Below are 13,989 nucleotides of genomic sequence, written 5' to 3'. Positions count from 1 at the left end.
ATGAGGAAGGGGTTGTAATCATCCTGTGTGGAACTCAAATATAGATTTATATTACAGACCATGCTTCTTCTAGCTGAGCATTTAAATTATTTCTGAAGCTATCAGTGCTGCTTCTTAAAGGTCAGTTCCACAAGATACTAATTGCTTTCGGCTGTCATTGAAATCCTGGTAGCTTCTCTCCTAGCTTTGCTAATAGGCAGTGTGCTAATATAGTCTGTGCAAGTTCAAATTTATTCTTAACTACTTTGCTACCAGCGGTATATTTTATTTGTTAACATCTGACCCTAGCTGTTTCCTTGCAAATTTTTCTAAACATAGTTAGCTATTAATGCTATCTCTCTTTTTTGTTTGTTTGTTTTTCCCCCTAATACAGGAATCGTGAGATCCTTGAAAACGTGTTAGCTGTCATCCTAGCTATTCTAGTTGCATTTCTGGGTTCTGTACTTCTTATAGAGGGCTTTTTCAAGGATATTTGGGTCTTCCAGTTCTGCCTGGTAATAGCCAGTTGTCAGTACTCACTGTTGAAGGTATCTTTATTTCCATCTTCGCTTTTTATAAACAGTAGAAATGACTTAATTCTTTTGTGTAACAAACTTCCATGTTCCAAAATGTTTGGAGGCTGGGTATTGTCTGCCAGTCAGGGCTTTAAGGAGAACCCTGTGTGTGCGTGTGTGTGTTTACAATGAAAGGAGCAAGCTGCAGCTTCTGGCAAAGTTTGCTAGGTGGTCGTACAAGGTCACTCACAGTAGTTCTGCATATGTTTGTTGCACAACCTTTTATTGGTTGTTCTCATGCATTTTCTGTTTTCCTACAGAGGAAGAAAAATTCTCATTGGTTGAAAACATAGTCTACTAACTAAACCTGAAATTTTACTGTTTTTCAGTGGTTCTACCTGAATACATTCCTATTAAGTAGATATATATCTAAGCATATTCTTAATAAAAAAAAAATCTTTCTTTTCACATTTTTATTAGACAACTCTAAATTGTGTTTTTATAATTTAAGAATGATTCCTTCCCCCCCCCCCCAATGATTATGGTTAGACTATTAGGATGGAAATTGTATTTAAACTTGAAATGCATAACACGTTTTGGAGAGGGGAGGGAAAAAAAAAGCCACAAACCAACACCCCACAGTGTGAAATGTTTTACTTCAGGCAATTTGAATAAATAAAATTTTGATTTCTTTAAAACTTTGGCAGTAGACATACTCTTTGAACATATTTTGTGATTTAGTGGATCATCAATTGAGAAATTAATTTTAGATATTATTAAAAGAGCTTTAATTAATAAACTGGGGGGAAAGGAGGATAGATGAATTTATCCATAAGGTAGATAATTTTTCTCTCTGCATTTTGGTTTCAGAGTGTTCAACCAGATTCTTCTTCCCCTCGACATGTAAGTCATAGGCATGTTTCACTTCAGTAACCTTGCAGATGTAGAGCTTCCCCTGCAGAGAACTGATCTTGGTTTGAGTGTTTGGATTTCTCTCCTGAAGTGCTACTTCAGGCCCAAGAGGTGTATGCTGTTCTAGTGTGCGAGAAGTGAATGGACAACCCCCCCCCCCCCCCAAGAAAAAAAAAAATACTGTTCCTGCATGTATTCAGCATATCATAGCCTCCCTGTTTAGAGCCTGGCTTGTGCTATGGGGTTCTATCGTGATATTGTGATAGGTTTGTCAGTGCAACTCTAGTATTCAGGTAGTTATACTGAAAAATATTCTGAATGTTAAAACTTGCTTTGCTGATGTTCTATACTGCCCTTGTAGACCATTCAGTTGTTCCAAGTGCAGACACAGCCTTATTTTTCCACTTTCTAAAACCATGAGTAGTTGCCACAATGCTCTATTGAGCATCAACGTTTGAGCATGGAAAGGTTAATATGACAGTGTTAAACAGCATGTCAGTATTTTATTATGCATCTGCTAGATTGCCAGGACAAAATATTTTTTATGTCCTAAACAAGATGTGAAAAAAACACTATTCCTCTGCAGCAGGTTATTCATAGTAATTTAGGTAATGAGTCATGTTTTAATGAATGCATTCAACAGCAGCAGTATCTGATCAATAAACCTTAATTGCTGTTTCTTCAAAATTTAATGTATTCTTTTCTATTGCTTATGAAGTCTAGTCAGAGCTTCCTCTGGTATTTAGTATTGTAGGAAAAATACTTTAAAACCCAGAGGAGAATAGGGTAAACATAGCTTTAGTCTACCTGCTGTGTATTCATTACATAAAAGCAACAAAACCCATGAATTTATAGCACTGAAGAGCAATACACTGAGGATTTTATGATCTAAACTTAAGGATGTGGTGGGATTGCAGCACACTGCGGGAGTCTAGCTGATGAACAGAAATTAAACTTTAATCATGAAATACTTTTCTGGTAATAAAACTTTTTCTTTTGACAATAAAACAAATGTCTTTGTTCCCCTTCTCCCCCCCCCCCCCAACAGGGTCATAACCGTATCATAGCCTATAGTAGGCCTGTATATTTCTGTTTATGTTGTGGTCTTATTTGGCTGTTGGATTATGGCAGCAGAAACATATCTACAACAAGATTCAGGTTGTATGGAATGGCTTTCACCAACCCATTGCTGCTGCTGTCAGCCAGGGACTTAGTTATAGGTGAGTGGCTTTCTTGTGGATTTGAACCATTTGCTTCACCACAATGGAATTATTTTGTATTTATTTACACTCTGTATTTCTGAAACAGTTGCATCATCACCTTCTAATTGTAGTTTATTTAGTTTTCTTTGGGAGGAGTAACTTTAGATTTGCTGGTGTTTATAGGAACATTTGTTTCCCTGCACCTCTTCCCCCCCCACACCCAAATTAAGCTTTGCTGTCACAAACTGCTGGAATGTCAACTAAAATGCTGTCATAGTTAAACTAGAGGTACTTCTTCCCCCCACTACCTAACAGCTTGATGCTTGGCCCTAAATCCTTACATTCTTTGTTCTTGGACTGGGATGTGTTGTCCTGTGCTTGGACCTAGCTGCTCAGTACTTAAGCATTTCGAATTGGACTTTTCTTATAGCCCTGCCTAGAGGAACTTTTCACAATTGAACAGGAGCCCTTTAAGGCAGGTTACTTATATTTAGAAATTGGGCAGAACAGTAGGGACACAAGAATTTTAAAATACATTTAAAATACATTATAGACAGATTAAATCTCATTAACTCTCTTATCTCAGAACAGGCCCCCTATCAATAATGCCAAAAGTGTAACTTTGAGCCATGGATGAGGTGCTTTCATTGTATTTGGAGGAGGACAGTGCATTCAGAATAGTGCTGGCATTTTTTTTTTTAAACACCACCACAAACAACTTCCTCCAAGTTTATTTACAACACTTGTTGCAAGTAGTAATGGCTACGTAATCTCCGGCAGAGCTCATGGAAAGGACAGACAGAATTTAAGATACTTCAGCACCATCCTATCATGGGAACCTTGTGCATGTTCTTTTAATGGAGCTAAGTTATTTGTGTAATCCTCTTTGGAGAGGAAAGGAATTGCCTAAGAAATCAGCTAAATTGAACACACCTGCTTTTTTTTTGAAGCTTTTCAGTTGTACCAAAACATTTATGCACAAAAGAATACCACAGCTGTGTTGTGAATTTTTGACTCCAATTCTTGGACAGTCTTTTGTTCAAGATAAAGAAAAACCTTATCTTTGCTTTTCTGTGGTTTTTTGTTTGTTTGTTTACTTTCTTTTGGGATTTGTAATTGATAAACAACAATTACTGACTCAGGAATCCTGAAAGTTAATACTTGTGATGTGATTCTAAAAACATTCTGAATTTCATACCTCATACTATTCTCCTTTTCTACTTTCTGCTAGTCAATCTATACTTAAATTTAAATGTGCAGAGGGAAAAGGTCTAAGCCTCTTATTTATGAACAGAGGATTGTCCAGGCATTTCTAAAGGTGTTTTCTTATAACTTCTGTAGAGCTATTCATGCACTGGTGTTGGTGGTGTTCATTCTATGTCTGTAATAGAGAACATCTGCTGTCTTAATGCCTTTTTCTAAGTCATTCAAGATATAAACTAGTTTCATTTTCCCCTTGTTTTATGCTATGTCAGTCTCAGAGGTTTTCTCTTCCCTTTTCCCTTAACTCAAGTTATAGCAGTACTATTCATCCATATCTCCATAAGGTAGAATATACATTTCAGTATAGGCTGTGTATTATATCATGAAAGTGACCTATTAAAAAAAAAAAAAAGGTACTTTAAGAGTCTTTTTCTCCACATAATCTTGTACTTACAGTAACTTCATAAATGACCCAGTCTTAAAAAGACATGTTGGCATCTTCTCCAGACTACGTCTGTCTTGGATTTAGCTTTTAAAAGTTTTTAGTTCCTGTATTTCAAATGCTTTTTGGTCCTTTTGTTTTACTATTCTCGGGTATCTTGCTAAAGCTTGTGCAGTTTATATTTCTTACCAATCCTATATATAAAAATCAGATTGCTAGAGCACTTCTCATCAAAACCTGCATTTGAACCAACTAATGATGTCACTGAAGCACTGTTTCAAACCCCTTTGTGTATACTGCAAAGAAAGTTGACTGCTAACAAACATAAATTGCTAGCACAAAGTAAAAATCACAGCTGCCTTTTTTGCCCATTCTCAGGCACATCTACTAGAACAACACAGGTGCAGGGCAAGACAAACTTCAAGTTTGGATGATGCAATTGCTGTGTCCTGCCAGCAGACAAGTGAGGGCTAGGATTAATTTTTGAGCCTCCCATGTATTGGAAGCCTCCCACGTATTGGAATTGGACAACTGGTCTAAACCTGCTACACATTAATACCAGCTGTTTTCTCCTAAAGGGTCCTCATTAGAGAGCAAGTCTATTATATAATTCAAAAGCCATCAGAAATACTGGCTGTTTGCTGGACTGCTCCTTACAAATTTTGTATTCCTAGATTTTTGTTGTTGTTGTAAATTTTCAACTGACCCATGCTAGTTCAACTTTCAGGCCTTCACAAAACAACTTTTAAACTTCTCATTAAGATAGCACTATATTGGTTTCCTCCTGTATAGACTTCCTCCAGTAATAATTTAAGTTTGACATGAGAACTCTGAAAAATGCTCCCTACAGGTCCTGAGTAGCTGATACTTAGTCATGTGTTTCCTAACTTGTATTAACAAAAAGTGCAGAACTCAATGTTTTTACCTATCCCTGAATGTATGTGTTTTTAAAAATCTTTTAGTTATTTAGCTTTACCAAGGGGTTAAAAATACATATATATTTATATATATTTATATACAAATTAGTTTCTCAGTACTTAACTCACTGTGGATCTTTTTTAACAATTTAGCCTTTAATATCCAATCACCCTGTGAATATAATGTTAGAAACTTAAAATTGAGACTTCTGGTTCTTTACCAGGTATTTCTAAGCTGTTTTCATCTTTTGGTTACTGAAGCTACAAGTCAGTAAGGTTACAAAAAATCCTCCCCAAGCTGTCAGATTTTCTCTTCTAGGAATATTTTCGTGCTTTGATTCTTCTGTCTCTGGGAACTAGTGCTTATTACACACTGTTTCTTGTGAAGTGCATCTAAACTACTGACTGCTTGTGTGTGAAAGGCAAAATTTTTTTTGTATCTCTTATTCCTGAAGACAGAAGTAAGGGATATGCACAGGTCTGGACAGGCCATTCTCTATATTAAAATTAAGTGGTATTTGTTTATATTTGTGTTCTTATAAATCCTGTGATCTTCAGTGATTTTAGTGGCTCATACAGAGTTACCCTTTTTCACTTTGAAAAATGTCATTTGGATCTGAACAATACAGAATTTTTTCAGAACTGGTATGGGAAAAACTGGGTAAACTTGTCAGGCATTATTGACAGGAGAAAATCTAGGGGTGAAATGCCTGCCCCCTTTTAAATCAGCAGGGCTGGTGTTAGCTTGCTCATGTAACTCTAGCCAGGCAATTAGGCATGCACGAGCCTTAGTTGTAATGAAGGAAAAATTGCAAATCTTTGTAATTTGTAAACACTCTTTGCTGATCTTTACTAAAGCTTTACTACACAAAACTGCAGCCATCCTCAACCAGCCCATGCCATTTTTTATAGTGATTAAAATCAAAATGAAAGAAATAACTATTGGTCTGTGTAATGACTCAGCTAGACTAAATTTAGAGGTTAAAGCACAGATTTGCATAATGGCTGTTTTCCTTAGAAATTATAGTAGAAAAGCTTTAGTGCTGTTGAATTATATGTTGTGTGTTACCCTAGAACTTGAAGGAACTGAAGAGTACATTGCAATGCTGTATTTCTCACAGCGTTTTCAACTTTTTTTTTTCTTCCCGTAGTGTTTATGCTGTGTTTCCCCATAGTATTCTTTGTTGGTCTCCTGCCTCAGGTGAATACGTTTGTGATGTATCTCTGTGAACAGTTGGATATTCATGTCTTTGGTGGCAATGGTGAGTGTGGTTTTCACATCAGTGACAAAAGCTTTTGATAAGGGAAAAGCCATCAGATTTCAAATCAGTTTAATAGGATAGTTTAAAAATAGTGATTATATCGTTTGTATTCCTACCCTCTGTATTCAGAATACTAATTGTATTTTTGAAAAGACTAAAGATCATCTGATCTATTACCGAGAAATATAATTATTGTCCCGGTAAGTCTGTCAAAAGCATGGTTTCTTCCTCTATTGGTTTCTGTGTTGCAGCTGTTAACCATTCCCATGATAATGCTGTTGGATAAAGGAGGTAAAGCTGTATAAATCACTGTTTAAAAAAAAAAAAAAAAGTCTGTAGGGGAAAACACAAGTAGTTGCTGTGGGTTGGGTTTTTTATATGAGAGGGGTGTTGCAACTGGGGGCTGTCATTTTTCTGCAACAACCTGAAGTCTTTTGTATTCTAACCTAACTAATTATGTGTTGTTAACTTTTCCTTTCCTTTCCATGATGTACAGCTACCACAAGCCTGCTTGCAGCACTTTACAGTTTTATCTGTAGTATTATGGCAGTAGCATTGTTGTATGGACTGTGCTATGGTGCCCTGAAGGTGAGCACACTTATAGACACAGTATACATGAACGCTCTGGGTTTCGTTTTCTGCTGAAGTCTTGCATCTTAGATACTTAAATATGCAAAAAGTGAGTTGCAAGTGCTCTTCTGATTTGACACAGTTTTATACTTGTTTTGCTCCAATGCAAATGAAAAAGAAAGCAGGAACAAAGCAGATTTTTGCTTTTAAAAGTTCTATGATTTATTTCAATGAAATGCATATGCTAACAGGCAATTTGTTTTGCCTAAAGCACATACACTTACCTTCAGTTATGTTTTACATTGACTCTTGAGAAAATCACACAACTGGCTTGTTTCTTGCACAGTCTTAATGTATTGGTGTTTCCCTGATTTCTCTCAAAAGGGTTCATTTGAATTTTTTTTCCAGTGCTGAAAACTAGAAATAAAGTGTTTTCAAATTAATGATTACTTAAAAAGAAGACAAGGAATGGTTTGTAGTGCCAAAGTGAAGATGTGTGCCTACCTAAAAGTGGATTTAGCTGACAAGGGAACAAAAAACAGCTTTTCCTTACTTAAAATGCCATTTTGTTTGAAAACTGACCATCGTGTTGGTTCTGTGTCTGTGTTAATTTCGGGTACTTATCAGTAATCAAATACACTCAGTTGACAATTAATCTTAGGGTGTGCTCCTTCAAACTCAACCTAGACTGGTTCTTTTCTACTCTGTTGTAGATAGTAAAAAGTTTTTTAGAGGAAATATTCCCATGATGCCATCACCCACAGAACATCATTAGTGTTCTGTGATTTTGTACAGGTATAACTCATTAGCCTTTTGTAAACACATCTGCCAAAGATAAACAAGCTTTAGCAAAGAATCATTGTCTCATCTCTGCAGGTCCAGTACAGATTATGGACTGAAAATTGAAAATTTTTATACATAAGAAAAAAATTGAGTAAGAAGGCAGGCAATTTTTAAAATATAAAAGTGACTAAAAATGTAAATCTAAAGCTGTGGTCTTAAAACATGCAAGAAACTCTCCCCACTTCTTCATAACCCTCATGAGGGTTATGAAAACTGACCATTCAATGATTAAGAAATATATGCTTGAGATGTACGCTATGTTAAAGATTCTGATTTGTAGTTAGACATAGGTAAATACTGAATAATATTTTTGTACTGAAATTGTTGTTTCACTTTTCTTGAATTGTAAAGTTGATTTTTTCCTTTCTTTTACTATCATATATAATTCTTTGATGTCAGATAATTGTTATATACTTTGTTTCCTTGTTATTAACATCTCATTTCTGCCTCCAGGATTCTTGGGATGGGCAGCATATTCCAGTTCTCTTCTCCATATTTTGTGGTTTGTTAGTGGCAATATCATATCATCTCAGCCGACAAAGTAGTGACCCTTCTGTACTTTTGTAAGTGTCTCTGTTTGTATCTGTTTCCCAATCAAGAAGCAAGTCTTAATGGAAAAGTATTGGTTGAGGATATCAGAAATACTATTCAAACTGGTAGTCATCAGCATTATCAAATAGTGTGATGTTGGTCTGGTAACTAGAGGGGAGAGAGTAATTCTCAAATTTTGGACCTGGTTCCTCCTTTAACCACAGCCTCCTTCTGTGACTTCTGGCAAATAACTTGCATCCCAAAGTCTGATTTAAGTGCTCGTTAATGTTCTCAAAATTGCCACTCAGCTGGCACATTTCTGCTGGTGTCTTTGTGTTGAACTCCCTGAATGGTTTAGCCATTCTGTATCTAAAGAGCTGCTGAAAGCGCTAGTGTAAGCTGAAGCCTACATGTGAGTTTTTCAAATTGTGTTTTCTCACTTCACTATTGTGTTCTTATTTTGAATGTATACTCAAAGCACTAATTCAGATAGACTGATCCCAGATGCAAAATGAGTCTACTTTGGTGACTGGAGCGCTCATCTAGCATGAGGAAACATGTATTCATGTTCATCTTCCGTCTGAGTTAGAGCATTGATCTGATGATGAGAGTAATTCTGATTCAGTTAATGATTTGTGTAAAACAAAATACTTCCAGTAGGAGAAACACCTCCCACAGAATCGCCAGTCATGGCTCAGTCACGTATCTGGGTCAGGCAGAACTTGAAATTGGATTTAAATTTAGCCACAGTGCTGGGTAAACTTGATAAGCAGTGGTCTATTAAATAGTCTGAGGCCTCTTCTGTGGACAGGAAAATCAGTAATTTCTGAGTGTCCCGTGCAGAAGGGAAACTCGTATCTTTGGCTAGGTTAGGCAACTAAGCCTTTTCCTGTTACTCCTAGTTAGTTCTTCGTACTCGCTTGGTACAAGGTTCTTTTCCTTAAGCATCTATTCTTTTCAAGTACTAGGTTATGGATGCTTGTCTGGCCTGTGGATTCTACTAGTCAGCAGGATGCATCAGAGTTGAGCGTTGCAATACTTTGATTGCCTTTGTAGATCTAGGGCTTTGTTCTGTAGTCAGTTTCCTGACTATAAAATGAATTTTTATGTATTTAAACATATACATATATATATATATATACACACACACATGTATTTTTATGTATGTGTTTAGATATAAAAATTTTATTTCTGTACCACATGGGGTATTGTAGGAAAAATTACATTGAGGGATTGTGAGGTAATTCTATATGGCTAGCAGTGCTGCATATGATTTTCTAAAAGCCTAGGTATAAGTTTTCAAGTTTTAGCACCAGTAAGGTCTGCTAAGAAATTAGTAGTTAGGTCAGCATGGCCCATTCATGAATTAACTGCAGTAGCATAGATTTTTTTTTTTTTTTTAAGTTTGAATTAAACCAAGGAGTTCTTGGTTCTCTGATTTATGTATTGACAAATAGACCCCTCTTGAGTTTGGACCAAGTTACATTTTTATTATTTATGCAGTAAGGCTTTGTGTTTCATGAGTGTTGTGCACTCCATTTGAAAATTCAGCATTTGCAGAGTTACCCTTGTTGATACTGGAAAAACTGCTGTTTGAATAAGATCTGGCTACTGATGTTGTGTTCTCTTTAATGGTAGTCATTGTGTGCAACCAGAGAACAGATTATTTTATAAAGTTGAGATCTCATCTTTATAAATTAGTTCAGCCTTGTGAAAGTACTAATCTGCTAGGATTGCTTTTTCTTGTAATAAATTTATAATAATCTTTTGACTTTTTCTTACTTTTCTAAAACTACACAGTGCATGCTTTTCAGTGGGTTCTTTTTGTCTTTTTTTAAGCTCTTTAGTGCAATCAAAATTTTTTCCTAATTCTGAAGACAAAAACCCCGAGGATCCTCTGTCTGAAGTGAAAGATCCTTTACCTGAAAAGCTTAGAAATTCTGTGGTAAGTAGGCTCTTTTCCTTTTTTTTTCTTTTTTTTTTCTTTTTCCTCCTTCCAATCTAAGCATTTGCTATGTGTTGGTTGGTACTGTATCAGTGTAGATATTACTTAGTTCACAACAATTGTTAATTACCCTGGTGTTGATTAGAGCTGGATAGCAGAGAGAGCATAAACATGATATTGAAGTCTCAGTTGCTTTAAGTGCAGTGTATATCCCTTTCTCAGATAACCCACAACACTTAAGAATATTTACTTGAAAACAAATGCTTAGATTATCTGTATCAAGGGGAAGAAATCCATTTCATATTTTGGGGGAAAGGGTCTGCCCTTACTGGTATGGAAGGGAAAGAGGATGCTATTTCATGTCAAGGAGGAAAAACAGAGTAAAGGACTCTTGCTCAGCTCTTTGCCTGGGGAAGCGCATTCCAGTTGGTAAAGTTCTCACTGTGTTATACATACATCACTATATAACCTGCGCTGCTGCTGAGCTGAGATATTTTGGACAGGCAATTCATGAACCAAATGCAGGAACATGCAGTAGTAATATATAACATTGGAGGGAAGAAATTCTTAAGAATGCTGTTAGTTTTAATATGTCTTTGAGTTAGAACTTCAGCATTTGAAAGACAATCTGCAATTGTGTGCTTCCTTTAACAGGCACCAGCTGTTCATGCAGTGTGAGAAATCTTTCTTGGTCAATCTCATGCTCTAAAAAACGTGTGCATCTAACTGGTCCATTTTGTTGTTCATCACAAAGTTAAAACTCAGTGTACACTGAGAACTCATCGTGTTGTATACAATGAAACTTCAGATCTTCTGAAAATTTTGGACTTTTCATTTGTTGCTAAATGCTATCTATGAAAATGATAGTTCTTTTAAATCTGTAGATAAACCCATATACTATGCTAAGAATATGCTCATAATATAATTTAACTTATTTAAATAGAGGCATGTGAGAAAGTGGGTATTTCCCCATGTTACGCTTGGTGAAGGTTCATTGCAGATTTTCTTTTAACTCATGTCAATAATATAAGTAATAGTTGCTTTTGTGTGGAAGTTCAAGTGGGAAAGATTAATGGCGGTAAGACCATGTTAACTCAATATTTCTAGTAACTGTGAGCAAAAGCTGTATGTGCCCTGTTCCAGAAGGGGAAAATATGAATGGTGGAAATCTTACTGGGCAAATCTGCTCCATTTACATGAGCATATACTTTGAATTCTTGGTGCAAATTCACTCTAAATGGTTATGAAAATAGTAATATTTAAACATTATTCTTTTTCACCTAGTAAAGCAGCAAGTATAATACTTCAAAAGCATAATAAGTCTAGCTTACACAAAAGGGAGTTGAACATTTAATTTTTTTATGGCCTGGCTCTAGGGGAATAACTGTATAGACAGATTTCTCCTAGTATAGCATTCCTTAGTCTAGTAGACATAAGCATGACAATGCGCAATGCATGGAAAGTGCAGGTAGATATTTAAAGCGGAGAAATTGAATTTTTTTTAACACTAATGGTGTTAACACAACTTGTCTTTCCGCCCTAGAATGGGAGATGCTGGCACTATTTTTATTCTCAATGCAGAGCCGAGGCTAAGGAGTGGGAGAGGAAGACCAAAGGAGCTGCAACCTCGTTTTTAGCTCTTCATCCCCTATCTTTAGTTATCTTTAGTTGCCTGTTTGGGGAGAAAGAAATCTGAGAAATACAATGTACTATTTCTTTCTTTCTTATTTTTTTTTCCATATCAAGATTTCTTGTCTTTCCAAAAATAAGCTGTATCTCAACAATTTAAGAGCTTGAAGAAATAATTGTTGTGGGTAGTTATTTGGCCAGTATTAGGGTAGTTAATCCAGTAATGCCTTTCTGATCTTGAAATATTAATGATGTATTTACACAGTGTGGGAATAGATCTAAACTTGGAAGACTATCGAACTCAAATGGCTGTAAGTCTGTTTCGCCACCTTGTGACCGAGTCTGGCCTTAATTATTTTGTTATTTTCTTGCCCACTCCTTAAAAAAAAAAAAAAAAAAAAAAAAAAAAAAAAAAAAAGCATGTCTCTCACCTCTTCTTAGCCATAACAGAAAACTCAGACTCATTCCACTTGCTCAGCCCTAAGCTCTTCTTCAGGTTCAGGGTCGCTAATCCTTGGTTCTAAAGCTTCCCTTTCCCATCCTGCGAAGGAGGGGGGGGATAATGGAGAGTGAGTGAGCCTGTTTTTTCTACCTGACGGTTAGCTTTGTCTAGGCATCTGTCATCCAAAGCCCTTTGCTGCCTCATGTTTCTAAACAATTCTTTGATTGTAACTGGGAGAATTGGTTAGCCCTTCCAGCTCTTTTTTTCAGCCAGTGCTGTTAGATAGGATTCTTATGCCCCTTCGCAGTCCAGAATGAGAGAGAGAAAATACATTGGGTATGTTAATTTTCCCTGTCCCACTTTGGGTAGGTGTCTTTCCATTTAACTCATTTGGACTGATGTTCTTGGCCATAGGACTTACCTTGTGTTTGCTAATACTTACTACAGGTTTCCCTTTGTAGCTTAGAAATAGAGGATTGAGGAATGGGATTTTTCAAAAGCATGTAAGTCTCTCTCCTGCCAAGGTGGGATGTGAAATTTCCAGCAACTTCAGTGGAAGTAATTAGCACTGGCATCATTCAAAAATTCTGTAATTGGTTTGGATGTTACTGGCGTTGAACTTTAAGACTTTGAAGAAGACAACAAGAATGGGTGTTTTCTAAAGATTTTTATTCTTTATTTCCCAGAGTGAACGGTTGCAGTCTGACCTGATTGTGTGTATCGTCATTGGTGTACTCTATTTTGCAATTCATGTCAGTACAGTATTTACAGTTCTACAGGTAAGGTGTTACATCATGTATTACATCATTTGTTTTTTTTATATCTAAATGCTCTAATGTTATAACACATATTCACATAATGCTCCAGATCTCCTGATTAGTTCTAGAAGATCTTTAAATATATAGTGTGACCAGTGTCTGACTGAAGATCTTCGCACTTCAGTTTTATGTACCCCAAACCTCTTCTCTGCCTTCTTTCCTACTTTCTTTTTAGCTTCTGGATTTTTTTTTCAGCTAATTTAGTCTCTGCCACAAAATGCCCTTTTTTACTTCATCCATCTATGTTAAATAGTGTTAGGATCATTCTGAACTGAGGAAAGATGAAACTGTTTGTGGGTTTTGGTATTTTTTGTGTGTGTGTGGGGGGGTTGTTTGTTTTTTGGAGGTGATGGCTTTTCTTTTAAGTTTCCTACTTGATAATGATGACTTGGGACCAGACCTATGCTTGGATCTATTCAAGTAAAGGCATTTCTCAAGAGTTGTAGCTGCTGAATTTTTTTATTCCTGTATTCCTCAAATGGAGTCACTGGCTTGCTTAAACAGCATTATTTCAGGCAAATGGAAGGTGGGTTTTTTTGCTTGGTTGGTTGTTTTTTTTCCATTTTGGAAGGACTTTACCATCCTGCAGCTGCCTGCAGTTAAAATAAGAAACTCATTTTACAAAGTTGTAAAAGTTGCATTTAGGTTGTCAGATATTCAAGTTTTCAGATGAAGAGGCTTACTTGAGCAGGTGTGCTAGATTTTTCTGTGGGAAGCATCTGTTCTGTTGTGTGGATGGACCTCAGCACTCCTCCTGAATGTTGCTCTCTCCCATGTTT

At 36.3% G+C, this 13,989-nt stretch overlaps 1 protein-coding gene across 5 annotated transcripts in view; it reads left to right on the top strand.

Annotated features, from left to right (window-relative positions):
- The window catches only part of PCNX1 (pecanex 1), a 92,352-nt gene that overhangs the window by 52,791 nt on the left and 25,572 nt on the right, over positions 1 to 13,989 (top strand). For all 5 annotated transcript variants that reach the window (XM_067296540.1, XM_067296537.1, XM_067296539.1 and 2 more), the window contains 8 exons: positions 374 to 527; positions 1,365 to 1,397; positions 2,455 to 2,626; positions 6,322 to 6,432; positions 6,929 to 7,020; positions 8,299 to 8,408; positions 10,216 to 10,321; positions 13,079 to 13,171. In XM_067296540.1, the coding sequence (XP_067152641.1) occupies positions 374 to 527; positions 1,365 to 1,397; positions 2,455 to 2,626; positions 6,322 to 6,432; positions 6,929 to 7,020; positions 8,299 to 8,408; positions 10,216 to 10,321; positions 13,079 to 13,171 (871 nt within the window). The remainder of the gene's footprint in view (positions 1 to 373; positions 528 to 1,364; positions 1,398 to 2,454; positions 2,627 to 6,321; positions 6,433 to 6,928; positions 7,021 to 8,298; positions 8,409 to 10,215; positions 10,322 to 13,078; positions 13,172 to 13,989) is intronic.

The sequence above is a fragment of the Apteryx mantelli genome, chromosome 4 (genome assembly GCF_036417845.1).
Source record: "Apteryx mantelli isolate bAptMan1 chromosome 4, bAptMan1.hap1, whole genome shotgun sequence".
NCBI classification, from domain to species: domain Eukaryota; kingdom Metazoa; phylum Chordata; class Aves; order Apterygiformes; family Apterygidae; genus Apteryx; species Apteryx mantelli.
The sequence above is the reverse complement of the archived record's forward strand: the minus strand, read 5'-3'. Positions and strand labels throughout refer to the sequence as shown.